The sequence below is a fragment of the Kwoniella europaea genome, chromosome 1 (assembly GCF_036810445.1).
Source record: "Kwoniella europaea PYCC6329 chromosome 1, complete sequence".
NCBI classification, from domain to species: Eukaryota; Fungi; Basidiomycota; class Tremellomycetes; order Tremellales; family Cryptococcaceae; genus Kwoniella; species Kwoniella europaea.
The window spans coordinates 15,828,951-15,856,213 of record NC_089487.1 but is presented as its reverse complement, the minus strand read 5'-3'; the positions used below and the strand labels follow the sequence as shown (position 1 = coordinate 15,856,213).

At 44.1% G+C, this 27,263-nt stretch overlaps 7 protein-coding genes and 1 non-coding gene across 8 annotated transcripts; 6 read left to right on the top strand and 2 right to left on the bottom strand.

Moving 5' to 3' along the window:
* Nucleotides 1-523: 523 nt before the first annotated feature.
* Nucleotides 524-2,041, top strand: V865_006038 (ATP phosphoribosyltransferase; the record flags this gene model as incomplete). The annotated part of the gene is made up of 3 exons (XM_066229800.1): nucleotides 524-798; nucleotides 1,066-1,430; nucleotides 1,644-2,041. The coding sequence occupies 3 exons, from the start codon at nucleotides 524-526 to the stop codon at nucleotides 2,039-2,041; spliced, it is 1,038 nt and encodes a 345-aa protein (XP_066085897.1).
* An 833-nt stretch (nucleotides 2,042-2,874) lies between these two features.
* V865_006037 (uncharacterized protein) lies at nucleotides 2,875-6,012 on the top strand (the record flags this gene model as incomplete). Its single annotated transcript, XM_066229799.1, has 12 exons — nucleotides 2,875-2,984; nucleotides 3,166-3,266; nucleotides 3,353-3,441; nucleotides 3,529-3,616; nucleotides 3,726-3,836; nucleotides 3,923-3,982; nucleotides 4,052-4,253; nucleotides 4,320-4,428; nucleotides 4,496-4,552; nucleotides 4,606-4,665; nucleotides 4,727-4,756; nucleotides 4,816-6,012. 12 exons carry the CDS (start codon nucleotides 2,875-2,877, stop codon nucleotides 6,010-6,012), a joined length of 2,214 nt encoding a protein of 737 aa, XP_066085896.1.
* A 632-nt stretch (nucleotides 6,013-6,644) lies between these two features.
* Nucleotides 6,645-8,274, top strand: V865_006036 (uncharacterized protein; the record flags this gene model as incomplete). The annotated part of the gene is made up of 2 exons (XM_066229798.1): nucleotides 6,645-7,274; nucleotides 7,372-8,274. 2 exons carry the CDS (start codon nucleotides 6,645-6,647, stop codon nucleotides 8,272-8,274), a joined length of 1,533 nt encoding a protein of 510 aa, XP_066085895.1.
* Nucleotides 8,275-8,389: 115 nt separating this feature from the next.
* V865_006035 (uncharacterized protein) lies at nucleotides 8,390-9,745 on the top strand (the record flags this gene model as incomplete). Its single annotated transcript, XM_066229797.1, has 4 exons — nucleotides 8,390-8,872; nucleotides 8,954-9,433; nucleotides 9,517-9,618; nucleotides 9,695-9,745. The coding sequence occupies 4 exons, from the start codon at nucleotides 8,390-8,392 to the stop codon at nucleotides 9,743-9,745; spliced, it is 1,116 nt and encodes a 371-aa protein (XP_066085894.1).
* A 391-nt stretch (nucleotides 9,746-10,136) lies between these two features.
* V865_006034 (uncharacterized protein) lies at nucleotides 10,137-15,846 on the bottom strand (the record flags this gene model as incomplete). Its single annotated transcript, XM_066229796.1, has 11 exons — nucleotides 10,137-10,707; nucleotides 10,815-10,970; nucleotides 11,268-11,493; nucleotides 11,961-12,002; nucleotides 12,093-12,113; nucleotides 12,196-12,302; nucleotides 12,488-12,518; nucleotides 12,610-12,896; nucleotides 13,323-13,463; nucleotides 13,571-14,372; nucleotides 14,475-15,846. 11 exons carry the CDS (start codon nucleotides 15,844-15,846, stop codon nucleotides 10,137-10,139), a joined length of 3,756 nt encoding a protein of 1,251 aa, XP_066085893.1.
* Nucleotides 15,847-16,931: 1,085 nt separating this feature from the next.
* Nucleotides 16,932-19,502, top strand: V865_006033 (dihydrolipoyl dehydrogenase; the record flags this gene model as incomplete). The annotated part of the gene is made up of 12 exons (XM_066229795.1): nucleotides 16,932-16,952; nucleotides 17,030-17,218; nucleotides 17,503-17,576; nucleotides 17,693-18,065; nucleotides 18,129-18,253; nucleotides 18,335-18,467; nucleotides 18,537-18,735; nucleotides 18,804-19,002; nucleotides 19,076-19,091; nucleotides 19,156-19,201; nucleotides 19,267-19,374; nucleotides 19,453-19,502. The coding sequence occupies 12 exons, from the start codon at nucleotides 16,932-16,934 to the stop codon at nucleotides 19,500-19,502; spliced, it is 1,533 nt and encodes a 510-aa protein (XP_066085892.1).
* Nucleotides 19,503-19,675: 173 nt separating this feature from the next.
* Nucleotides 19,676-19,791, top strand: V865_006032. Its single transcript, XR_010725593.1, has one exon. It is a non-coding gene; the product is annotated as a 5S ribosomal RNA (ribosomal RNA).
* A 382-nt stretch (nucleotides 19,792-20,173) lies between these two features.
* Nucleotides 20,174-26,968, bottom strand: V865_006031 (uncharacterized protein; the record flags this gene model as incomplete). The annotated part of the gene is made up of 30 exons (XM_066229794.1): nucleotides 20,174-20,366; nucleotides 20,426-20,458; nucleotides 20,519-20,537; nucleotides 20,605-20,681; nucleotides 20,737-20,872; nucleotides 20,942-20,983; nucleotides 21,040-21,091; nucleotides 21,158-21,444; nucleotides 21,508-21,571; nucleotides 21,660-21,890; nucleotides 21,948-22,048; nucleotides 22,102-22,188; nucleotides 22,245-22,314; nucleotides 22,367-22,468; nucleotides 22,531-22,589; nucleotides 22,649-22,696; nucleotides 22,756-22,925; nucleotides 22,983-23,205; nucleotides 23,279-23,364; nucleotides 23,428-23,606; nucleotides 23,660-23,737; nucleotides 23,793-24,155; nucleotides 24,214-24,430; nucleotides 24,484-24,540; nucleotides 24,591-24,728; nucleotides 24,808-24,893; nucleotides 24,939-25,205; nucleotides 25,270-25,610; nucleotides 25,663-26,766; nucleotides 26,830-26,968. 30 exons carry the CDS (start codon nucleotides 26,966-26,968, stop codon nucleotides 20,174-20,176), a joined length of 5,049 nt encoding a protein of 1,682 aa, XP_066085891.1.
* Nucleotides 26,969-27,263: the final 295 nt, after the last annotated feature.

Sequence of the window (27,263 nt, the reverse complement as noted above, 5' to 3'; positions counted from 1 at the left end):
GTCCTCGGGCGGCCAGATATTTCCAGTTATGATACACGTATTCTCGATGAGCGAGCGGTACTTGTTGGTGTCGCGTTCGCTATCTCTGTGTTGGTCGAGCTAAGATGAGAGCTATTCAAGTTTTTATTGCTTGCTTTCTACTCATTGTAAGATCATTCTCCCTCCCTGTGCTTTCTTGTGTTTCAACAAAAGAACGTACAACTCGACAGATATACGCGTATTCAATGCCTGGTGATCTCCCTGCCGCATGCCTACCACACACTTCAGGAACGGCTTCTTGCAGGCCTGATTGTGTTTACCCTGAATAAATGTTGAATCGATCAAATGTTGCATGTCGCTGGTTTTCCATCAAAATATCGATGGATGGACGTCATGAATTGGAAGTAGAATAAAGATATTCTTTCATCTCTCTTTTCACATAGCGATAATCTATAATAAAGTGCAAAATAAAAGCGGCTAGATTTGCTGCAACTCATCGAGTCTCTGTCTTTCCATCCTTCCGACTAACATCCGCCAAGCCAACATGTCCGGTATCTCTTCGCTCTTACCTTCCACCACCGTCACTCCCCCAGCAACCGAACCATCAGCAATGGGTGGTCGAGCCTCCAAATCCTCTTTCGGTGCGGAATCGACCATGTCTTTATTAGTTGATTCATTAAAAGACAGATTGTTGTTCGCCGTACCTAAAAAAGGTAGATTGATGGAAAAGACTTTGGAACTTTTAGCAGGAGCGGATATCAAATATAACAGAGCTCATAGATTGGATGTTGCTTTGGTTCAGAATCATCCTATTGCCTTGTGAGTAATTCTTGCTTCTTGAAACGATCATGCTCCATCTCTGTAATACAAGACAACTTGGAGTGATCGTGTATATTTCCTTTTTCATGATGTTTTGTCAAACTTGCTTTCGGTGCATTGCGCACGTTTCTTGATAACCTGTTTGCCGTTCTACATCTTTTTTCTCATTACACAACACAACTTGTATCTCTGTATCTACCTATCTACGAGAGCCATACCAAACATCTTCGAATTTGCAAAATGCTAATCTCCATTTCTCCTACCCAGAGTCTTCCTCCCGGCAGCCGACATCCCACGATTCGTAGCCCTCGGATCAGTCGCATTGGGAATAACAGGCCAGGACGTCATCGCCGAATCTACCCATTCCGAACAGATTGAAGAACTACTGCAATTAGGATTTGGCAAATGCTCTTTACAAGTTCAAGTACCTGTCACTGGACCTATCCAGACTGTCGAGGGATTATCCGGAGGTAGGATAGCCACCTCTTTTGAAGTTTTAGCTGGCGAGTTGTTCAACGGTCAAGAAGGTGTGGATTCGAAAACTGGAAAGCAGACAAAGGTCGAATATGTCGGTGGGAGTGTTGAGGCTGCTTGTGCGTTGGGTATGGCAGATGGTATCGTTGATTTGGTTGGTGAGTGCAAATTACCTCGATCATGTCACCTCAAAGCATCCGTTGTGTGTGCTGCGAATGGTACCCGTCTTATTGTATTGTATCAACATCGCATAATGATGTGATTGGGAGCCGACAAGACACATCCACTTCTACGTCTATCGTAATCAAGGATGGAACCTGAAAGTAAAAAAAGTAAAGAAATCAATGCTAACCCATTACTTCTCTTTGCAGAATCCGGAGATACCATGCGAGCAGCAGGTCTTCACGCTATCCACACCTTGATGAAATCCGAAGCAGTCCTCATCACATCCAAAACCCCTCACCCGAGCTTGACACCGGATTTGCAATCTCTGATCCCATTGATCAAATCTCGATTCGCCGGTGTGTTAGCCTCGAAGAAATACGTTTACGCATCTTACAACATTGAGAGAAAATATCTGGACAAAGCTTTGGTCATCACACCTGGACGAAGGGCTGCTACTGTGTCTCCACTAGAGACTGAGGGTTGGGTAGCGGTCTCGTCAATGGTAGAAAGGAAAGAAGTAGCGAAAGTCATGGATGAATTGGAGAAAACTGGTGCGGAGGATATACTTATCTTCGCATTGGACAATTGCAGAGTAGGAGTTTAGTACTGCCTTATATATAGAGCTGGATGATCGTAGATCTGTGTATACCATTCACATCATGCATTTCATACAACCGGGGTACATGTGTGTGCTGCTCATGTATATGTGGCACAAAAATAGTAGTAGCTATGAAAGTGGGGGAAGGGAAGTCACGTGATGACCGGTGGTTACGCTCGGACTCTCGCTTGGACGAGTAACGTTTGTCTGAGGAGTTTGGTGGTTTTTTGGATTTAACGTGCATAATCAGAATTTGGATTGGATCGGATTGATATATGCGTGCCAAATTGGATCATTATCGTAACGTCAGATCAGATCAAGTAGAATTAGATAGCTTGGAGAATATAGCAACCTTGCATAACATCTGAATAGACCATCTTGATAATCATCACTCCCCTCGAGAGAAACCCATACGACACACAACAGCCTTTCAGCTCGGCTCACCTTACTTCACCACAATAGAATAAGAATCAATCAATCCAATCAAACCACCAAATTCGCGTCATCAACTTGATTTGGCATACATCGATACAGCATACGACCAAGCTCCGGTAGTCTTCAAGTGATACATAAAAATTGAGGGCTGAGTGAACAGTAGCATACAGAGTAGAAGAATACCAAAACCTGTGTGTCGTCGGCCATTTTAGATCAATCGTCAGCTCGGTAAGCCGAATCATGCTTGTACTCCAACATCAATCAATCTATACTTCTCAGTATCCCACCTCTGCAAAGTTCTTGCAATCATCAGATTTCAGAGCAAAGTTAACGATGGATATCTGTTATTGTTAAAAACAGATTTTACCCTATTTTGAACCACCGCCCTTCCAATGCCTGACAAGATGCACCCCGGTGTGTTACATCGAAGATTCCTAAATGATCTGTCGACTTCGTTATTTAGCTTTGTGCTGCCCCTCTTACCGACGAGTGAAGAGTTGAATGTGAAAGAAGAGTGAGTCTAGACTTCTATATCCCTTTCGATTGACCCAGAGATGTACCAAAATCAAAATCTTGAACCCCCTGTATTTGGATCAACCACATCATATATACATAACATGAAGTTAAATCCAATGAATAAACAAAATCAATAAGTCCGAAATTGAAGCTAATCATACTACCTGTGATGTATTTAGAGTACGAGGTCTGATTGAAAAATTGATCAAAACACTCGAACCTTCCGCACGTCTACTGAGCTTTGGAAGTAGTTGTAATTCATTTGGGCTGAGGAATTCAGGTAAGTAGAGTCGACTTTTCTCTACCATTCCCCGCGTTGCATGTTCTATTATATTAATATTGGTGATGTTTCTTGTATTCGGGTAGATATGGATCTGGTAGTATTGATCGACGATCCAAATGCTACTATTGAACCTGGAAATTTCGTTGAATCAATGGCTTCTCTTCTCGAACGCGTAAGTACCAAAAGTACCAACCACATCCCTGCCTCTAGCATTACCAAGAAAACGATGAATGACTAACGTCATGTTGTTCATCTATAGGAAACCAATTTTAATGTTAAGCCTTTACCAAGAGCTAGAATACCTATACTGAAATTGGAATTAGCCCCTTCACCTGCTTTACCTTTTGGTAAGTTTCGAATAACATCCATTTGCCCATAATATAACACCAATCTAAATGACGCGACAATCATCTGGGATGTGAGTGGGAGCTGATGATTTGGCTTTGGAATTTTCAGGTATCGCTTGTGATATTGGGATTGAGAACAGGTTGGCTATTGAAAATACGAGGTTGTTGTTGACTTATGCTACGATTGATCCTGCTCGAGTCAGGACATTGGTGTTATTCCGTGAGTACCTCAATAATTTCTACAATAGCATGAAAATCAAACGTATCTATCGGAAATTTTGCTGATATTGGCATACAATTGTTCAGTCAAAGTCTGGTCAAAGAGACGTAGGATTAACTCACCATACCGAGGTACATTATCTTCATGTAAGTATAATGACCCAATCAACTTGTTCCTGCGTATGGTAGGGGTTTGTTGTTGACGTGAAACAATAGACGGTTTCACCCTTATGGTACTCTATTATCTCGTGCATGTCAAACAACCCCCGGTATTACCGAACTTGCAACGTATCATGCCCATGAGACCGATGGAAGAAGAAGAAGTCATGCTCGAAGGTAGAAACGTGTATTTCTTTGATGATGTTGAAACACTAAGAAGGGAATGGAGTTCAGTCAATTTCGAAAGTGTTGGAGAACTGTAAGCGAATTTGGGCCCGTAAATTATATAGTCAACTGATTGATTGCCTTTTGCTCCTTGTTCAAGGCTCATCGACTTCTTCCGCTTCTTCTCACATGATTTCCAATTTAACAATTCTGTACTATCGCTGCGAGCTGGTCAGTTGACGAAAGAGAGTAAAGGTTGGGTTAACGATGTCAGTATCACGTGGTCGGAATTCTTGAGTTGGAGACATTAAATGCTGATTCTCATCCCCCTTTTAGATCGATGTCGGAGGGTTGAACGAGATGGCTAGAGACCGTAATAGACTATGTATCGAGGTAAGCTCATTCATCACCAGGACATCGGTATATCAGCTGACCCTAAATTACAGGATCCATTCGAGGTTACCTATAATGTTGCTAGAACGGTGACGAAAGACGGATTGTATACGGTACGTCCAGGTCTCTTGATCAATCGATTATGCAAATATTGAATCAGGTTTTTTCTTACAGATCCGAGGAGAATTTATGCGAGCCACTCGAGTAAGTGATCACGTATTCAACTCATTCCCATGAATTGAGCTGACCAACCTATCTTTCAGATCCTTACTCAACGACCGGATCGAGCCGTCCTTGCTCTCGCTGAATTATGTAGAGAAAGAGACGACGACCTACATAGAGCTCCAAGATCCGCCTCTCCCGCTCCTCGAGCTTTGTCTGCCACTCGAGGGCAGTTTTCCAATCCTCATGTGAACAACGGATACCGAAGTCACTCCCAAGTTCCGTTTGATCGATTCGGTGGAGGACCTATGCTTGATGCACCTAATGCACGAAGAGGTCAACAGAACGATGACGACTTCCCTGAGTACTCAGCTCAAGATCTGTGGCTCCAGAGTCAAGGATCGAATCTTGGTGGTGTGGGAGGACTGGGATTAGGATTCGATGATCTTGGGCTTAGTGAACGAGGTGGAAGAGGTAGAGACAAGGGTACGAGGGGGTTGGAAACTCCCGGTGGTGCCTATAGGGGAGCACCAACGTCTCGAAGATCAGCATCAGCATATGAAGGTGGGAATGGCCCTACGTCAGGAACGATAAGTGCTCCATTGAGTCCTCATCGATTGTATGCCCAATTGGAATTAGGAAAGGGACTTCAACCTCACTCATCATCAGCATCCGCTTCCGGTAATAATCCTTCTTCTTCGTCTTCAAGTGCTTGGCCAGGGTATGATCCAAGATTACATGCTAGTCCAGGTATGCCTATGGACAGGATAAGTGGACCTGGACCTTCTCGAATCGGCACTCAAGTTGGTGGAAATGGGAATCCCAGAAGTCCAAATTCTGCTCCACCCGCTCCCAATGGTAGATCGCAGGGATTACAACTAGGTGGTGTACCAGAAGGTAATCTGGATACTTTGCCTGCGTTTAAACCATTCGATTCTACTCCTGCACCTTTGATCCCTCCTCCACCGGGTTCAGTGAAATCTTCAATCAAACCTCCCCCTTCAGTGAGACAATCCCAAACTTCAGCAGTCGCTCAGTCGAATAGAAATCTGACAAAGGCGAAAGAACAAGATACCCCTGCGAACTTTATCTCGCCCAGTACGTTGCTATCGCCTGCCAATGAGAGTACTCCTCTACCGGGTGTAGGTGTGCAAAGCTTGACGAATTCGTTTGGTCAACTTGGGGTTGGAGTCGGAGTCGGTGCACCTCCTCCCCCGGCTAAAAGTATAGGTGGGGATGGACCGAAGATTTTAGGAGAAGGGAACGAACATCCCGATCCTGCTACGGAGAAACTATAGTAGATACTCAAAAAGAGATACCTATATGATATACAGGATCTTGGCCTGGAGCTGATCGATCAGAGTGGTAGCAGGTTATAAAAAATTAGACAAAGAAAGAAAGGTAGAGTGAAACGGAACACAGATTCCTCATACAACGACAACAGCAGAAAAGAAAAGAAATTTAAATGAAACTTAGCATATGATCTTCTCCGTTCATCATGAACATACGTTATATACATTAAATATATATATATATATATACTTGCATCTTCTTTCGTTATTTCATTTCATCAAAACATCAAACCCATCAAATTATATATAGCATCTTTTCTTCGTCTGCTTCTGACTGGTATGGAAAATCAATTGTATATGCATATGAGGTATTGGATTTGAATAGTACGGTACTCCATCAAGCGTGCGAAGTAAGTACTGGTTGTTAACATGTCGAGTGTTCGATCTGTCGCGTGAGTTTTGACTTTTGCGACAACAATCCAACTTATCAGACGTGACGTACTGTTGCATTATCGTCCATCTCACAATATCATTTTGTGCAACCTTTGATCTCCAATTCTCACTCCTGTCAGCTCCTATCATATCCTGAAGCTCCACGATTGTCTGTCCAAATGCTAGCCTACTAGTTCGCCCTCAAAATGGCTCCTCCACCTTTATCCCATCATCCCTCAACATCGTCGACCTCCTCTGATGAACCCATTTACATCTCACCTCCGGCGTCCAAAGCTGGACCTGGTCCATCGACTCATAGATACATTCCAAAGCGATCGACCGCCGAACCTAAATCTCTGGTCACTCTAGATGACGATGCAGAGGACGAAGATGAACCGGTATTTGTAGGAACGAAAATAAGCAACCTCGTTCAGAAATATAAGTTGAATCATGATGTGAGAGTTAGATCGTCAAATTCCTCTACATCTAGATCACCTTCTGTTGGACCATCTACTGTAATACCACAGGTTAAATCATCTAAGAAAGAAACTAAAGTGAACTCAAGTTCAAATACTTCTTCGGGAAAAGGTAAAAGTAAAGGCACATCGAAGACAAATCAGGCAATCTCCATTCTCGACGACGACGACGAAGAACAAAAAAATCCAGATCGAGATGAAACACAACGACAGCCTTCTCTTCCGTTGTTACCTGATTTGGCACTTGTACCTCTACCCGTACCGGATTGGTTGGGTCGGACAGCTATACTGTTACCTTTGGATAATTGCGTAGTATGTAAAATCAGGTTTAAGAAGACTGATTCGGGAGCTGCAAAGTGGGTGAGTATGGGGAAGTGCACCTTACATCTTTGTTTATTATCACTTCGATCGGTAAATATGTAAAGTTGAACGATCTTTGGCTAATGATTCGTTTCAGAGACACATATCAACTTGTCGTCCACCACTTTATCGACCACCCAACCCACCACCTGACCTTAAACACCTAATCAACGAAGGTCTACTACAAGGCAAATCGAAATCTACTGAACCTACTTCATTGTTAGATCTGCACGTACGTCGATCAGACTCGTTAGAAGATGTTTCCTCGACAAGTAATAAAGGAAAGAAAAAGTCGACTTTGGGGTTGAAGAGTTTTACAAGTGTTAAAGCTACTCATGAGAGGTTAGAAGATGATTGGGAGAAGCAAGTTAGAAGTAGATTAAAGGAATTTATAGGTGATTCAAGTCCACCGCCTGAACATCAAGTTGAACTCGGATCGAAAACACCTTCACCTAATACTTCTCCAAGTAAAAGGAAGTTGAATGCTACAGAACCTGGGAGCGATACAGAGGATGAGATGGACCTGTACCTGCCTTCCACACAATCCTTAGGTGAATCTTCCCTAGCTCAAATATACGCCAAACAATCACCTTCTGGTTCCCCTTCTGGTTCACCATCGAAATCACCTATAACACCCGTTGATTCCCCAAATCGTCAATCTGAAGATGAAGATGCAGATTTTGATATACCATTACCACCTTCTTCTCAGAAACGTCAATATTCCCAAAGGGAGGGCTTGGATTTCCATGAAGATGGAAACGATTTGTCGTGTATGGATGAAAATCCAGAAGAGCAAGGAGAAGGAGAAGGAGAAGGAGAAGGAGAAGGAGGAGTGAGAGTTCGGACGAAGAAACCCTTTCGAGGATGGGGAGATCCGCGAGTCGATGGGGATCTCTCCTATAACGAAATCGACAATAACGAACGACTCTTCGCTCTTGGATGGGGAGGTGGGGGAGTACCTATCGGAAGAACAGGAGGGTGGACAGGTAGATTTGTATAAATCACAATCTGTAAAGATTGCTTCCACAACTACACCTTCACCTACACCTCAAAAGCTACTTGGTCCCTCATCTATATACTCCACTACACCTACACCTCGAGCATCAACATCGACGATGCGAAGAAGAGAACACTCGACTACACCCACTCCTGCTCAGATAGTGTATACTATCCCATCTAGCTCACCAGAGATCGAAATAATCCACCAGAATGAGGATGAGGATAATTGGGGCGATGAAGCTGTACTGTCATGGGATGGAGCTGGCGGTGGCAGTGGTCAAGAAGAACGAGATAATGAGGATGATGAAGCTATATCTATATCTTCCGTGGCACCGTCCGAAGCTGGAATAGATAAGGAGGAGGCAGATGAGGAAGAGTGGGGCAGGGATGCTTTTCTGGAATGGGCCTGGGATGGGGACGATGTGAATGAAGAGGACGAGGCAGATGGTCTGTCTGCCACTAGTGATGATGAGCCTACGCAAGACCCAGATGAAGATGATGCAGACGGAAATGAGGGGACTGGAGAAGTGGAGACTACGGCTCAGCTGATACAGCGAGGCATGCCAAATTACTCTACATGGGAATTGAAGAAACTTCAAGTAAGTTCATAATCCACTTGATGTCTTTGGAATGTTATTGTCGGGTCGAGCTCATTGATGGATGGATGGCATTTTTCACAGAAACTGGTGACTGGATATGGATTTCGGACGAGTAATGATCATCTGGCATTAGAAAAGATAGCTATGGAATGTTGGAAAGCCATCAACCCTCCATTATCACAATCTACCGCATATGGTAGATCGAAAACGACATCAACATCCAATAAATCCACTGAAAGGGTTCAGAATGATATGGTTGATAGAGATAGAGAAAGAGAAAGAGAATCAAGCATCAGTTCAGCCGATGTACCTCTCGCTCAAGTGAAATCTAAGAAAGGCAAATCGAAAGGGACAGCTATAAATGTTAAAGATAGCCAAGAAGAACCCCTTACGAAACCAACACCGACGCAACGTAAAGCCAAAGCGAAAGCTAAGGCCAAAGAGAAGGAGAAAGAGAGGGAGGAACCAAAAGGGAAAACTACATATGAAGACTTGAGTAAAATGTTTTATAAGTTGATTATGGACGATCAAGAATTGTATTTAAGGATATTACGATACGAGGTAAGTTGACGTTTCTGTATCTGCCTCAATTGAGTGCTTTGAATTATAGTTATTTGAAGCTGATGAGAGTGATTGTTATGTAGCCAATAAGCTTCGACGAGCTGATAAGTAAATCCATAGCTTCCGGTATAGATAAGGAGAAAAGAGGATGGAAAAAGGACTTGAAAAGATACCTCGATTTGCAGGTGAGTATGATTTGGGATGAGCTCTTGGGAATTCCTGTAGTAAGATTGGCTTATCATATCATGTTTTACTTTGTAGAGCATCTCATTCTTTACTGAAGATCCAACTGGTCAACGAAGAAGACATTGATAAATTCATGATTCACGATTCACGATTCACGATCCAAGGTTTACTTCACATTCTATACATATATACCCGACATTCCATTCCAACTCATATACCAATCTACTCACTGTATTAAAACTATCAAATCATCATCATAATTTCGGATTGTCCTGTACTGTTTGTCAGGTGGTTGTACAAGTAACTTCAAAATGCATATCAACATAATATATAACAGTATTATAAATTGACAAAACAACTTGGGCAATGTAATTATCATATCTACCAAATGACAATTTGCCGAATTGATCTTCTACATATTTTATTGATCATCATCAGAAACCACATGATTCCATTTTCCTTCTTGAACCTATTGACTAACCTGAACGAAATGAATGAAGCTGACATTGTATTCTTTTTACCTCCTCAACCTTATAACAGGTTCTCCATAACCTCTAGGTCTAGCACCCTGCTGCCAAATAGTCGGTGTCGAACAAATGAAATGAATCTCCCAATTACCCACCACCCTACTTAATCTTAATTCACCTTCTCTCAATCTTCTTCTCTTCTCTCTTCGTCTTTTGATTAATCTCTCATCTTTACGCCATTGTCTTTCGATCCTAGGGAGATACATGTCCTTCTTTCGTTGATATCGTTCTTCCTCATCTTCAGACAAATCATCGAAATTGTATTCATCATTTGAAGAATATTCTTCATCTGACCATTCGTCTGCATGAGAATATCCTCTCTTGAGAGGTGGAGGTTCGATAGGAGGCGGGAGGATACGTTCGTTTGATTCTTCTGATGCTGCATAGATCTTGATTCCTCTAGGGGAGAAAAAAGCCACGGCCCAAGAAGCTAATAACGAATGGACTGCCTCCGACAGAACGGGTTCGGGACCCATACCTCTTCCACCACGAGCATGAAGATGAAGAGGATGTCGGGCGTTGGTTAGTGCTTCTTTGGAGAGATCGTCAATGAACCTTGACCTGAAATCAATTCATGAAAATGATTAGCTAGGTACGATATATTAGGATTTGTTGATCACAAGATCATTAATCTGCATCCTACCCGAGAAGAGCAGTTTGGTACTCACCAATCTTCTTCATTGACATCATGACTAACCAATTCCGGCGGTAAATGCAATTGATGTGGGTAATTCAAGCTCGAACAAGGTAATGAGAAAGGTTGAAAGGGGTCGTATCGGAAATACGAATCTGATTTCGCGGGTGGTCGATCGAAACATGGTGGTCTATAATAAAATAGAAAATCCAATATATCAATATGCATGATTCCACGGTATATGCTTACAATAAGTTCTCCCCCAGAAACACAGGACAAGAAAAGGGTTATTCGTTCTTTGTTTTTTTTTTTTTTCTCCTTATACCTCACTCTTTTCTCAAGCCAATCTTCTTTCCTCTCTATCCAGAGGTCAGATCACTTATCAATCCTCTTCTTGATACTTTCCTCCCAAATTTCCTCATACCCTCTCGGATCATCCAAATGACTCTTAGGACTAATCAAATAATAGTTCAACCAGCCTACGTACTGATCAGGTCTACCCGTCCCATTCGAACTCAGCGTACTTGACATTGATCTACTTCCCGTCCCTGTCATCGAGGATGTACCGTACGAAGAGCTGAATGGCATTTGTTGAGTCTGAGTGGCGGTAGGTTGAGGAGGTACACCGGCTGCTTGTGTTGCTGCTGGAGCGGGAGGTGGCAGAGGTCCGCCTGGTCCACCAGGAGGAGCGTTCGGTGCAGGGTTGGTAGATACTATTGTATGGCGGAGAAAATCTTGCACGATTGACGGTTTTGCCACCATAGAGGTCGCTTTTGGTACCAGTAATACAAGCAATCCTACATATCAAAGAAGATGTACTTTTCAGCTAAGATTGCGTCAGTACATCTGAATGGGGCGGGTACAAGTCCTCTGAGCTCACATGCAGCTGTGTTGGGAGAAATGCCAAAATGTCGACGGAAGCTCGATCTGAACGGCTGCCACAGTCACTTTGGTGCGGTAAATCTCGCTTTTAAGGGTTATTGACAATCTGGCTTCTAGTGTGCACCCTCCAGGCTCAGCACAATGGGCCATGAAGCAAGCAGAGGCTTGAATGTCGATATTTCTCACCTCTATCTGCAAGACAGGTGAGACTTTGTGCAGACTTTCATATCAAAAATTAGTTAAACTGAACTTATCAAAATGGGCGGCTACAGTGGCAAAACCCGAAATCGTGCAAGACTTTCTCCTCCATACAATAAAGGGCGTCCCCATCCATCCCATCCTGATCAAAGCAGAAACATTTTAGCTGATGTCCTATATCAAAACATTGGGATATTGCAAGGAGAGATGGTTTCTTGGACTGCATACTCACCCTCAGGTAAATCAGGCGGTACTAGGTTGATCACATCAAATATCAGCGTAAGTCCGTGATGGGTAGTACCAACAATGTAGGTCAAGATCGAACATCCACTTACACATCCTTCCATACTGATCAAAACCTTCTTGGCCTGGTCTGGCGATAAATGGTAATCCGAACGGCATGGGTGGTAGAGCGGATGGATCGGGTGGTCGATATGGTTGACTAGGTGTAAAGGGTACCATCAGCTTCTATCCCAGGGAGGTTAAGTCACAGCGACGTGAACGATGGAGTAGCGGGTCGAAGAATTTTGAAAGTGGGGTATAGATCTCATGCAAGATGTCACAGACGATCTATCAAGTTCTCTGTAGATAACAAGGTGTGTTCACATAATGGACAAACTTGCATACCTTGAACCAACTCCACCAGGTCCCGCAAAATCTGCATCACAACAACGAATTAACCAAGAAAAGAAAAAACATCAATTCATGTTACGGTTCATGGCAGAATCACATTCCAGGACCTTGCGTACCTCTTCCCAACATATCTCTCCCGAACCTTCCAGGTAAAGAATTATACCATCCCATACCCGGTTGGCCAGGTACCACACCAGGTATGGGAGTGGCCATAGGCATTGACATCCCCATTGGCATTCCCATACCCATCATTGGCATCCCCATCGCCATACCCATTCCTCCCATGGGCATTCCCATTCCCATTCCCATTCCCATCATGGGTGGACCAAACATTGGTGGACGAGTTGCGACTAGTGGTGGTGGTCTTGGATATAAAGCTGGTTGGATCGGTGGGTAAGGTGGTCTATGGTATGAGCATGAAAAGGTGGTATAATGAACGGTTGGTACAAAGTCGAAGAATGTTTACGAGTAGAGTATATAATTTATATATAAGAAGTACAAAAAGTACAAAGGAGTACAAAATAAGATAGCGCATATAAAAGTTGGAATCGACGTTTATTGGTGCGATGGTAGTTGGCAGAGGGGTGGGGTGGTGATGCAATAGAAAAGAGGTCAGTGCGTTGGTGTGTATGTTGAACCAAAGGATGGTCCCTGACAGTCACTTTGACCAACGGAATCCCCCCAATGGAACAAAACATCATACCATCCAAAAGCAGCGTCCTTCTGTCAAGTATCCGTTCGAATCGCAAGACAGAACAAAGGGAAAAGGGTAGAGGAGAAGTTTCGCGAAAGTAAAAGTAGGAATGACGACAGAGCACTAAAAACTCACCCCATACCTCCCATTCCCATCCCCATGCTCATACCCATTCCAGGAGGTTGTACACCACCCCCACCACCGCCGTTAAATCTATTTTGGAATCTTTCTTTCGCCGCTTGTTCAATGACGGTCGGTGCAGGTGGATATGCATATCTAAGTTCAGATTCAATCCATCGATTAGTCATTATTTAAAGTTCACATTCAAAGCAATCCTCCTTTCTTCGTAGGAATTGCCATAAAGATGTAGGATAGGAACTCACCTTTCAGATTTAGGAGGAGGTACACCCCCTCCAATCGGTTTATACGGGTTACCTTCCAATCCTTTCGCAGCCTCTTTGGCAGCTAACTTCTCAGCTAATTTCTTTTCCTTTTTCTCCCTTTTCTTACGTTCCTTCTCGGTTTCCAAAGGTAGACCTTCTCCTGTATCTAGTTCCAAGCCTTTAGTCACTCCCGTATGATCCCTCATCCTAGCATGCAGATGTTCATTTCCCTTTGAATCTCGATCGAGCTGAGCAGAGAGTGTAACGATGGTTTTGGGTCCTTCAGGTACTGAACCAGGGATAGCGGTAGGTAAAGTAGGCGCAGGGGGAGGTGCGACAGTCGTAGGAGCAGGTATGTACGTGGTAGCTGCAGGTACATAGGTCGTTTGGGTATATGCGGTTGGTGCAGCCATCGTAGGAGCTGCTGGTGCTGCTCCTGTATGATCCCTCAATCTTCCGTGGAGATGTTCGTTACCTTGAGAATCTCGGTCCAGCTGAGCAGAGTAGGTGACGATCGTCTTGGGACCTTGAGGTTGAGGAGCGATACTTAGTGCGGGCATGGTAGGTGGTGGTGGAGAATGGATAGAACCGGGGATTGCAGATGGGGAAGGACCTTTGACGACTCCTGTATGATCTCTCATCCTAGCATGAATATGTTCGTTACCTTGTGAGTCTCTATCTAATTGAGCCGAGTAAGTGACGATCGTCTTTGGACCAGCGACCGTACCGGAAGGAGGAAGGGAGGGGAGAGTCTTCTTTATAGATGGAGGTGGTGTAGATTGGATCAAAGCTTGATAATCGACTACAATATAGTACAGGAAATGACATCATTAGTGCTCATTCTCATGCTCGTGCTTCTGCGCGGTGCGTTGTTTAGGCGATATCCAATGATAACAAAACTTACCCATTGGGATAGGTCGCAAACCAGCTTTAGTCCCACTCCTCCTTCCAGGCGTAGCAGTCAATGCATTACTTCTGGCACCACCTATTCCCTTCGTCGTAGTATTCCCAACGGTCGTAGCGGCCGTATCCACCTCTTCTTCCACTATGACCTCTTCGACCTCTTCATCAGAATCCACAGGAACAATTATCTTCTCTACAGTGGTAGTTTCGATAATCTTCATAGGTTTCTTCTTACCGGATCCACCAGATCCTCCCGGGGAAGATTTGAATAAAGAAGGTAATTTCATTGGAGTGAGTGGTAGGGGTGTGGCTGCTATAGAGTGAATGGTAGGTACAGGTGAAGGAGGAGGTAAAGTCTTAGGTTTAGATTTGATTGATTTGGCAGCAGCAGCAGAAGGAGGAGGAGCGACAGATTTAGCTTTTGTTGATTTTGGTGGTGGAGGGGGTTCATCGATATCTTCAACGAATGGATTATCCGTAGATATGACTTTAGGAGTTTTGGGTGGTGAAGGAGGTCTTTTCTTTGTTGTTGTTGTAGTAGTAGTAGTAGTTACCACTTTAGTTTCTTCTGTCACTTCCTCTTCTAATGGTGGTTCTTCAGCTTCCTCGACTACTGTCGGTGCAGGGGCGATGGACTTGGCTTTCGATTTGACTGATTTGATTGAAGATGGTTTAGGACTTGGTGGAATGATCGTAGGAGTTTTGATGGGTGTAGGTACGACCAGTGGTGTAGATGTGTTTGGTTCGTCAATCACCACTTCTTCTTGTTCGACTACCTCGGCGGGAGCAGGCTGAGGGATTATGATAGGTGCGGGAGGCGGAGCAGGAGCGGCCTGAGGGATGGTAACGTTCACGATGACGGGGGGTTGATGATGGTGTGAATGGGATGATCTGGCTGATTTGTGAGAAGGAGCCGGAGAGGCTGGTGGAGGTGGTTCTTTCACTGAGGGTGGTTTAACTGTTGGTGCTTTTGTCGAGGGCGGTTTGGCCGTGGGAGCTTTAGTAGAAGGTGGTTTCACCGTTGGCGGTTTTGATGAAGGTGGTTTGGCACTAGGTGGAGCTGTAGGGGCTTTGACACTTTTAGATTTCTTACTTGCATTCGAAGGAGCTTCCTCTTCTTCCTCTTGATCAATTTGATCCACTGGAATCTCTTTCACTTCTTTTATCTCTACTATCTCAGTTTTGGTTTCTTTGACATTCCCTCCTGAATCTACTGATCTGGCATAATGCGAATGATGATGGTGGTGTTCATGGTCGTGATGATGATGTTGACTTGGTGGTATATCTGGATCAGGAGCTTCCGTAGGAGGTCCAATAGAATGTACGGTTGGAGGAGGTGCTTCGGTGGTAGGAGTCTTCTTCTTTTTCGCCATTACGATATTTTTTGACAAAGGGATCAAGACAGACGGGTCACGAGGTGGCAAGAAAAGTGGAAGTTGACAATGGAACAAGAAAGTTTTGATTTTGGGATATGAACGAAAGCGAGGTAGTTGAGCGAAGTAATTGGCGATGGTGTCCTTTGACTTTGACTTGATACCAAGAAAATTGAAGAGGGTATGTTATATGGGCTATATGATTATGAATAGATTTAGTGAAAAATGGGAAATATCCCGTGTGCGCTTGATTAAGCTATAAGTATCAGCAGGTGATTGAGGAGCAACGCGACGGTGTCAGGCAGGAAGTTGATACCATGCATGTTCATAAGATGATAGATGATGAGGAAGGATATTGAGGGTAGGAAGACAAACCGGATTCGGCGTGTTTTATTGTTGTTAGTGTGATATCAATCAACGTTGATGGTGAGTGCGCTTTTGTGCAAGGACAATAAACCTCCTTTGGGTCATACTCATAGGGTCACTCAGCTGGAACGGGATCATCTCGATCACTAAAACCATCCACTTGCAGGAGACCTTTGGCTAAAGTGTCGCGCTGACTCTCCAGATCATCCTACGACATAAAGCTAATCCTTCCATCAACCTACAAGCCGATCGTCGTCGAGATCACATGGTTGTTGCACTTTGTTTGACCTTGACCTCGATCTGCTCGGACCCTGCTTTTGCTCCGGCATTACTGTCCTTGCAACACCAGGATAAATGAGGGCAGCCTCTTTTCAATGAGTGATAAGTATAGGTAGCTTGTCCGATGTGAATGCAGAGACAAAAGCGTATCCGCGATGTCAAGGTATGCATCGATGCATGAATCCCAATAAGTTAGTGGTGCAGTATTTCCAACGGATATTCCGAGGTTATGAGGTTGGGGATAATCTTATGACGGACATCATGTGCCACACTCACAGACGGATTTATCGGCACGGCTCAGTTAAACAGCAACGTCAATGGGAGACATGGATTTGCCGTCAATCTCATCGATACTATTACTCTCGTTTGATCTTACGATTCATATCTTGTGAACAAAATACACCTCATATCCTCCCACAGCATATCAACAAGTGATCAAGATGCTCTCACGACAACCTTTCGTATGTACCTCATTTGCCCATCACATCGCATACCTCCTTCGTGTTTGCTGACCAACTCTCATCTCTCTTCGTCACAGGCTCAAAATCTCCTCAGACCCCTATCCAAACCCTCCTCATCCTTCTCACGATCATCCACCTTACCTCGATTGACATTCCTCCAATCTCGTGGATTGGCAACATCATCTGATCCTTACGATGTGGTAGTCATCGGTGGTGGACCTGGTGGTTATGTTGCGGCTATCAAGGCTGCTCAGTTGGGTTTCAAAGTGAGTTTAGAGTTGCTTCCTTGTCATTTGAGGGAGTGCATGTATATGAGAAGTACAAATAGGGAATAGAATGAATTTACTGCCTCAGAAAAGGCTGTTTAAGGATATATGTGCAAGTGATAATAAGGGGCGGGTCTGCTTACTCATGGTGGCAACAAATGGATTTTGTGCATTCTGTCATTTACATCGCGATTATCCTAGACTCGGAATGGAATCAGATGAGCCTGCGATCGTGCTTGTGATATGAAAACATCGCTGACTATTTTGTCCTGTTATACCTATAGACCGCCTGTATCGAGAAAAGAGGATCATTAGGTGGAACATGTTTGAACGTCGGATGTATCCCATCTAAAGCTATGTGAGTCGCTGAGTGATATTTCGTGACATCGAGATCTACCTAGCCAGACGGCAATGGCAACTGTGTCGAAATGTGTATGTATTGATACATTATGCTGATACTCTATACTGTCACAGGTTGAACAACTCTCACATCTTCCATCAAACCCAGCACGATCTCAAGAACCGAGGTATCGACGTATCCGAGGTGAAACTCAACTTACCCAAGATGTTAGCTGCCAAACAATCTTCAGTCAAAGCTTTGACGGGTGGTATCGAAACTTACTTGTTCAAGAAGAACGGTGTAGACTACATTAAAGGAGAAGCTTCATTCGCCTCCCCATCAAAGATCAACGTGAACTTGTTAGAAGGTGGTGAAACTCAAGTAGAAGCTAAGAATGTCATTATCGCTACTGGATCCGAAGTCACTCCTTTCCCAGGTATTGAGATCGATGAAGAGAGGATCGTATCTTCTACTGGTGCTCTGGAATTGAAAGAGGTTCCTAAAAAGGCGAGTCATGCCTTGACTCCAGATCATACATGATATACTGACTATGTGGACTTTTCTACACAGATGGTCGTCATTGGTGGTGGTATCATTGGTCTTGAGCTGGGTTCAGTATGGTCCAGATTAGGTGCTGAAGTTACCGTTGTTGAATACCTCGGTGCCGTCGGTGCTGGTATGGATGGTGAAGTTGGGTGAGTGACTTTTCTCAGTGTTACAACACCATGCCGTTTCCTGAATATCGAAATGCTGACTGCTTTCATGCTGTACCACAGTAAACAATTCCAAAAGATCCTCCAGAAGCAAGGATTCAAATTCAAGCTCAACACCAAAGTTGTCAGCGGTCAAAGAGATGGTGACAAGGTCACCCTCAAGGTGGACGCTGCCAAAGGTGGTAAAGAGGAGACTGTGAGTAGACCCTTACCCATACATTATATACAGTCTTGCTATACTGACTATTCTACATCTCGCGGCCAGCTCGAAGCCGATGTCGTTCTCGTCGCCATCGGTCGACGACCCGTTACCAAGGGACTCAACCTTGAAGCTATCGGAGTAGAGACTGACAAGAGAGGAAGAATTATCATTGACGATCAATTCAACACATCTGCCAAGGGTGTTAAATGTATCGGTGATGTCACTTTCGGTCCTATGCTTGCCCACAAGGCTGAGGAGGAGGGTGAGTAACCCAAATGTTACAATACCTTGTCAAAATGGCGGAATCCTAATTGATTTGTTTTTGTTTAGGTATTGCCGCTGTTGAAATTATCAAGACAGGTCACGGACACGTAAACTACGATGCTATCCCTTCTGTAGTCTACACTCACCCCGAAGTAGCATGGGTCGGTAAGAACGAGGAGGAACTCAAGGCTGCCGGTGTAGCTTACAAGATCGGAAAATACCCATTCGCTGCTAACTCCCGAGCGAAGACCAACCAAGATGCTGAGTGAGTGTGACATCCACTCAACCGTAACATACACTAAACATTATTTATTGACTCGTGTTGTCTTATGAAATAGCGGTTTTGTCAAATTCGTATGTCCCCCGGTCCCTTCACATCCCTCCCAAGACGTATAAGCTGATGGACATTTTACTTTAGATCGTGGAGAAGGAGACAGACCAGGTCTTGGGCGTTCACATTATAGGTCAGTCTTTCACTATATATCCAAGTTTGGTTGAGGCTAACGATTTTTTCGATTTTTGTGGCCAGGTCCTAACGCAGGGGAAATGATCGCATCAGCTACTCTCGCATTGGAATACAAGGCTTCTGCTGAAGATATCGCTAGAACATGTCATGCTCATCCAACTTTATCGGAAGGTATGTCATTTTTCCATCATTTTTTCATCGTTTTTTCCAATTTTCATCCACTGACATACTATTTTGCCCCGAATATAGCCTTCAAGGAAGCTGCTTTGGCATCTTACGATAAAGCTATCAACTACTAAATTATCAATATAGTATAGGAGTCAAAAAATGTTTAGGATATATGATATAGGTCATTTCATATGGTATGGTACATGCAGGCATTTTGTTTGACAAGGGTTTGCTATTGCCCTTGGTCGTGCAGCTAGGCATGCCGTTGTTGAAATACAAGTAAGGATCAAATTCAATTTTCATCTACGGCCATAGAACCTGGAAAACATCGCATCCCGTCAGATCTGCGCAATTTAACCTGGGTGTCGCTCGGTTAGTACCAACGTGGGGGACCAGTTGGGAATCCCGAGTGCTGTAGTTTTTTTGCTTGCTTGTCAAGCATCATCCATATGGTATGTGGATGATATGTCGCACAGTCTACGGTTACATTTCTCATATTGCGAGCGTGAAATGATACCACTCTGCGAGAAAAGAACACTCCATGTTCACCTGGAAGACTGCTTTCTACAGATAGGTTGACATAAATGTATACACAGCAATAGTTCCTATCCTTACAACCAGAAGCCGATATCTACAGATATATACAAACATGTTTATGCGATGGAGAAATTCAATAAAATCTATACAAATCGACGATTACTCGCTGATTTTATTGTTAATACCATTCGATATCTATCCCACGTCTTTTCTGATATCCACATAACATAACTTGATCATATCCACATTCTCTTGAAAAGTGTAATCACATGATCAAGCCCAACAAATCCTCCTCGTTACCATCTCCACCTACATCCCCACCTTTATTCGCTGCCGAAGCGACATTGGGCATTTCAGCGACATGTTGATCTGCGTTCTCTTCGTCGAGGTAGATCGAAGTGCCATTACGGACGCCCTGGGACAGGATACGAGATTCGACCGTTTCGAGCGTCGCATAACTAATTGCAATTGAGCCATCAGTATGAGTCGGTGGATAGTACGGATGGATGGGACACACCAGTATACGGAAGTTTCCTTGTCTTGACCGAGTCTATAAAAGAGACATTCATCAGCTTATCCATGCGAACAGTCAACATAAAAGATAGCTCACCGATCAACTCTTCCGATCGCTATGAGCAGAACCAAAGATGTCAGCTTGTAGTATGCAGTTGGATGATGGGAAATGCCGTTACTCACCTTGCAGCTCAAAACTATGTCTCAAAACAGGTTCGAGCAGATGAACCACTCGACAACTCGTAAGAGTCAGTCCGGAACTACATGATCGTCAGCTTACACTTTGAATCATACTACAATGAATGTCAAACTCACCTTTCCTTCTCAGCATGAAGCAAAAACACCTTTATACTCTTGTCTTTCAAAAACTTATCCACTACGTCTTTTCGTTTTTTACCTTCATCGAACGACGTGAATTTGATATCGTTCGCTCGGAGGGCTTGCATCACGACTGATCAACCAGCAAGAAATCAGCTGAGCTTATCATAGCCATAACCATAGTGGTCATCAGTCAACTGACTGTTCAAACTGTCTGACCAATTCGAGAAGATCACATGACGAGCTGGAAAACCACTATCAGCTACATGATATCAATTCCTCGCTTCTCTTATAGCTCACCATCAGGTTCTCGTGACTTGAAGTATAACAAATGTTTGATCAAGAAGTTAATCTATATTCGAAATCCTCATCAGAAATCACGAACCTGTCTTTCGAGATCTCAATGTTCATGACTCACCTTGGACCCATATTCCCCGAGCATATCCATACCCCTCACATCCCTTATTTTATCCATGTCCATCATTTTCAATCTCCTCAGATCGGCATTTCTCCTCTCTCGTTCAACTTCCTCTATATACTCTGCGCTTACTTCCTCATCTTGAGATTCGGGCAATTGCGCACTTGCTCCGACTTCCGCTTCCACTTTCATCTCGTCATCGTCTTTGGCTTTTGAGCCCGGATCCATGGAAGTAGTATCAATCTTATGCGTATTCAGTTTGATCTTTGTGACCTCTTTTCCGTCAACTGTACAAAGAAGAAATTCAGCTCATTCACCGATACCCGGGAAATATGTAAGAATCGACCTACTATCCATCCTACAAGAAGGACATTTCCTTCCCATCGGCGATTTCCTGTATTCCTTGTAACAAGACTACGATCAACAGTGAAAAGCATCATCAGCTTTAGTGTTCAGGATGCTCAAGCTGAGGACAGTGAGTATGTGGTATCTTTTTACTCACGGAACAGAAATAATGACCGCATTCCAGAAGTACCGCCTGTGTATCATCACTACTTCCAAAGCAGATTATACAGTCTTCTCTAATATCTTCATGATCTCGATCCTTGTTACCCAGATATTGGAGGTATCGACCTTTGACTACCATTCTAGCCAATTTCACTTCCAATTTCTCTATTTCTGCGGTATGTTTTTCGATAGACGTTGCCAAGTCTTTGTATTCCGGAGCAGTAACCTGAGTTGCGTGCTTTTAGCCCAATCGTGCCAATGGAGTCGGACAGCTTTGACTTACCGAATCTGAAATCTCTTGTAAAGCTGCGAAATACTTGACACGTTTGTTGAACGTTGCCTGGAACAAGTCCAATTCCTCGTTCAGCTTGTCGACGTATTCAGCTGAGACGTCAAGTCAGTGTTATATCATCAATTTTTGGTAAGCGTTCACTCACTTTGTTTAGCAATATAAGCCTTCAACATTGAAGCCATCCTCTGCGCGATGAGTACTTCCTCATGTCGATTTGGTCCAGAAGCGACGCCTGATCGAAGAGTATCAGCAATGGCTTCACTGTGAGATGATCTTGTCAACACTCACCATAAAGATCGATGAGTAAACCTTTCAGAGGTCTCTCACAACCCTTCTCAACTCGAGCATCACGAAAGGCCTTAGTGTTGATATTAGCGAAATCTGAGTGATTACTTGATTTGATAGCTCACTTGTCTCTCTGCCATCAACAGGGCAGTCTGTTCTTTCAACTCATCAGGTACATCTTTCAAAGTGCTTTCAGCTACAGCGGTCATAGCTGCTTTAGTGGTTCTCTGCAAGTGCAAATCGCAGATGAGCTGAGTCATTTCCTCTAAATTCTGCTATAACGACTCACCTGCTTCTTTTGCCTGGCTTCAAATTCCTCCAAAGTAGTTCGATTCTCGAGCAGAAATTCTACCAGATTCCAATGATCAGCATGATTAGCAGTTCCATCTTCTTGAGATGAATCTCACCTCTACGATCAGCAATCGCAGCTGCATGAGCTATCAAGTACGCTTCGACTATACAGCTACGTCAGCTGGGTCTGCCTTCCCAGTTACAGTATCAGTCAACCACTCACCTTCTCCTTGTGCTTTCAAAGCTTCAGCATAGAATTCCTGTTCCGGATCCTCCACTTCGGTGCTCTGTCCTGCTTTCGCGTTTTCGGCACTATCCTCCGTACTATCTCCTTCAATTGGAGACGAAAGAAGAGCTATGATCTTAGCTCTCCATTCGAAAACGAGATATGCACTATAAGGGGATGTCAGTCGACTCATACTGAACAAATGACAAATTAGTCGAGCTCACTTGTCGTTCATGATCTCAAGCAGATCATTCAGTTGGTTGATGGTATCGTTAGACAATATACCACCTCTATTATCGGTCTCTTCGGTCGTGAGTTCCGCGACATCGTGTAGAGCTGCTTTTTGACCGAGTTGACGTTGAAGGTATTCTACAGATAGATTGGCACTGTGCAAAGGTTGTTTGAGGATTTCTTTTCGTATAGAATCAGCTTGAGCATAACAATTGACTACAGAAAATGTCAAAACATCAGCTTTCAGCAACAACCTTCGGGTCTGGCAGCGGTCTGGCAGCTAGCTTACTCTCTTCCTCTTGCTGTTTGAGCATATGTCGGACATCACCTTCGAAGAACCAGGCTTGATGCAAGACAATGAGAATTTCTCGTATCCTAAGTATGTGATATCGGTTTTGAGCAATAAACACGGTAATATAGGACAAGAAAGTGACTCACGTTTGTCTAGCAGTGGTAATAGCTAAAGCCTTTTCTTTCTCTTGCTGAGTTTGATGGCGTTCTGGCGAATTGTTCCTATCAAGTTCCGCAGTATCCTCTCGCCCTCCCAGAAGCTCTTTTAGATGTTCTCGAACGGGCGCGAGCTGCTTGTCCAATATCGTCCTGACCTTTTCGTATATCTACAAAGCCCAATCAGCTATGATAATCAGTACATAGAGTATAAATCACTCACATTGATAGCCGTAAGATATCGTACTTCATCTTTTTCATCGAGGATTAGCAATTGAGCCTTTTTGATCATTTCTCGGGTCTAGAAAATCATGATCAGTCCGATCAAATTGCAATCAGACTCCCTCAAGGCTCACTTGTTTTCGGGTGTCAAGTAGGAATTCTTGCGTATGATCGTTCCTCATCTTCTCCAAAGCCTCACTCATAGTCATCAACGCTCTACCGAGATGCAATCTCCTCTCTGCTCTGGGAACGACTCCCTCACCCATCTGACCAACTTGGATGTGGGTACAGATCTGCCTGAGATTCCTCAAGCAGGCAATGAACAGATGTCGGTCTAGTGCCCAATCTTCAGGTCTTGGTTCTCCCGGATAGAGAGGTAGACGGAGTCTTTCTCTAAATCGGTCGAGGGTATCATTGTAGTAGTGCAATTCGATCTCTGATAATTCGATAGGAACGACATATCGGGTCTGATGAGGGAGATTGAATTCACCAGATACCTATTTTCACAGGATTCAGCAAGAATCAAATGTGTCATGTCAACCTGATGTCACATACCTCTTTTTTGGTAGTACGAACTGCGATTGCACGGAATAACCCTTCGAAGGCAGATCGCATGGATGCTTGTTGAAGACGATGCCATATTCGTTGATCGTACGGAATGAGAGGAACTCGCAGAAATTTGAGGGAGCCCATAAGATCCTTGATATCCGCTCTAGCGGGAGTACCCGAAACAGCCAGAGAGTTTTTACGAGGTATCAATGACACCATGTTGCTACGAGGATCGAGTCAGTTGTATCGTGTATACGATAAGATTACACTACCTACGCTGCATCTGATTGATCGCCCGCAAGCTGTACTTCGTCCATGATCACTCGCCACCATCTATAGACGCGGTCAGCTGAGCCTTTCGAAGGTGAACAAGTGCGACTTACTCAACCATCACAAGTGGACTTCGAGGTCTTTCGTTTGGTTTGTAGTTAGCGGTAGATCGCCTACTTCTCGGCGGCGCAGGTAAAGCTACCTTGAGGTCCTGCGATACTGAGAAGGGACAGTATGTTAGGAGATATAACCTTTAACTTGAGACTTCTTGCTTACAATCCCTATCAAAGGCGAATCAGCAATCGTCTGAGCGTTCAATTGCGTACTCACTGATAGGTGGTAACCACGATATCATGGGCTCTGACATACTCGACAAACTGTCTTTGAGTAACTTGTAGAGTTCCTTCTTCCTCTTCCTGAACTTCAGGTTTCGCATCATCATCACCATCAACATCGATCACGTCATTGCCATTGGCATCTACTTCTACTTTGACTCTCCTACTAGCATTATTCCTAGCGTATTTATTCCTGGTTTGATCTCTGAATGCGACAGCCTTTCGTTTCTTCTCAGCTTCAGCGGCCTTCATCCTAGCTGATCTCTGCTTTTCCACTCCCTTTTGTAGTGACTTCCAACCCTCATACACGCATACTCGTAAAGTGGGAGCATGTCGTTGCATTTCGGATACCCATTGTTTGAGTAGCGATGGCGGAGTGACGATGAGCGTGGTCTGGAGGAAGGTCAGCCTTTTGTAAATTACATGATGCGAAGGAGAGTCAAGGAGATAGACTCACAGCAACCTCGGTGACGTTCAGCTGAGCTTGATCGTCCCAAGCTTTTCTATCTGCAAAGGCAGCTTGTTCACCCTCTACCCATCTTTTGACCTCCTCGATTTCCATCCCAGGGGTTCCATGCAGCGGATCAATGACAGGCACCGGATCTGGGGTAGCTTCTTTCTCCCTCTTCTTTGATTTACCTCCCTTGCTAATATTAGTCGTTGCTCGATGCGGTTCAGAAGAGGTAGTGAGGGAACCAGAGGCCTGTGAATCAGTTGGAACAGAGACAATACGAGGTTTTGAGAGGGGATGACGGTTGAGGAGGACAAGAGCGATTGCTTCGACAGTCTTTCCGAGACCTATGATAGTGGATCAGCTGATTTCTTCCTGGCTGTTGTGTACTCAGCTCACCCATTTCTTCGCACAGCATCGTCCCTCTTATTCCCGATAGATTCAAGAGCGCAGGAACATCCTTCTCCTCTTCATGCGTCAAATCATCTGAACCTCTTTCAGGCGATGCCTCTATAGCTCTTCCCTTCCCTTTCCTATCTACTTTGGTAGCATGACCAGGTCCACCGACAAGCTTTACATCACCTGTCAATCTTCTATATGCCACTCTTCCATCTTTCTGACCGAAGTCGTACCCTTTCCAGAAACCTATTGGATCACGATTCTCTTTGTGGTCAGCACCTTGCTCCCTCTGTAAGAGCAATCTGACGGTTCTAGTCTGAAATGGCAACAATTTCGATACCATCTCTGTTGGTTGAAGTTGATTTGCCGAATAGTTGAAAGGAAGATCGGGTGCAGGTCTCAGACAAGCATAGAAGTCATTTAAAGCAGCCGCACGAGATTCTAACTCTCTTCGGAATATCTTCGCTGTCGGAGAGGGTATGAGGGAATGAAGGATTAGACCAAGCATATCGTGACCGATTTCTGGAAGGGGGTCGAATATAGTTTCCATACTCAACATCACATTGATAGTGAGCAAAAGCTTGATGTCCACACCGTCATCCGAATCATTAGGCAACCAACAGATCTTCAGATTGGATTGTAAGTTGAATCTTCTCTTGTCATCTCTATAACCCCCTTTCCTCATCGGTTCATACTTGGGATCTAAAGATAATAAAGCATGTAACCAATTTTGCATATCCCATGCTGTAGATGAAGGGATCCATTCTCTATTTACCGATCTGGGTAAGGATTCCAGTTCGGCTAAAGGCTTTTTCTTGTGAGTGCCGGGTAGATGAACTTTGATGCCTTGTGAATAAGGGCCGGTTTGTGCGAGGTGAGCCGGTGGTGAGTAGTTTGGTCTTACTATATCATCAGCTGAAGCAATATCTAATGTGCTGTATGGTTCTAAGTTGTCTGTAAGTTTTGAACGGAGAGAGGTGTATAACTCGTATGCTGGATTAGGCTGTGGCCCTCTGCGCCAGTAGAATACTTCTGCGTGTGGGATTTGAAGTGAACTTTCGATGGTACATGTATGGAGGTGGAAGTGGGTTGCAGAGGATGAGGCTGTTGAATAGGAAGGTTAGCTGTTTTATTCATCGCTTCAAGAAGGAACAAGACTTCGCTCACCATCGCCGTCTTTCCCTTTGCCTTTGCTTCCCAATGCCGCTTCTACGCTCTTGGCTAGCTGATCGACGTCATATCTGTGCGGAGGCAATTCAAAGGTGTATGCGCTGGTCGAAGGGAAGGTAGTACCTGCACCTGACATGTCGTCAAGATGTAAGTCGGTCAGCTCCCTCTCTCTGATCAGTGATAGTGTGATGATGATCAAACCAGAAGAAGAAGAGTTGAAGATTGAGGATGAATGTACACTTGAGTGAGTTGTTGAGCGTTAAACTTATCTATAGCCAAATCGTCAGCTTTCCCACGGGGTAATCTGTATCAACCACGTGGAGTGTATCCGTGCCTGGCATGTCTGAAAGATGAAAGTTAGTCGATCCGTGCGTCGGGTCTAGCAGTAGTAGTCACCATCGTCAAATCTGGGATGTTTATGACCATTCGTC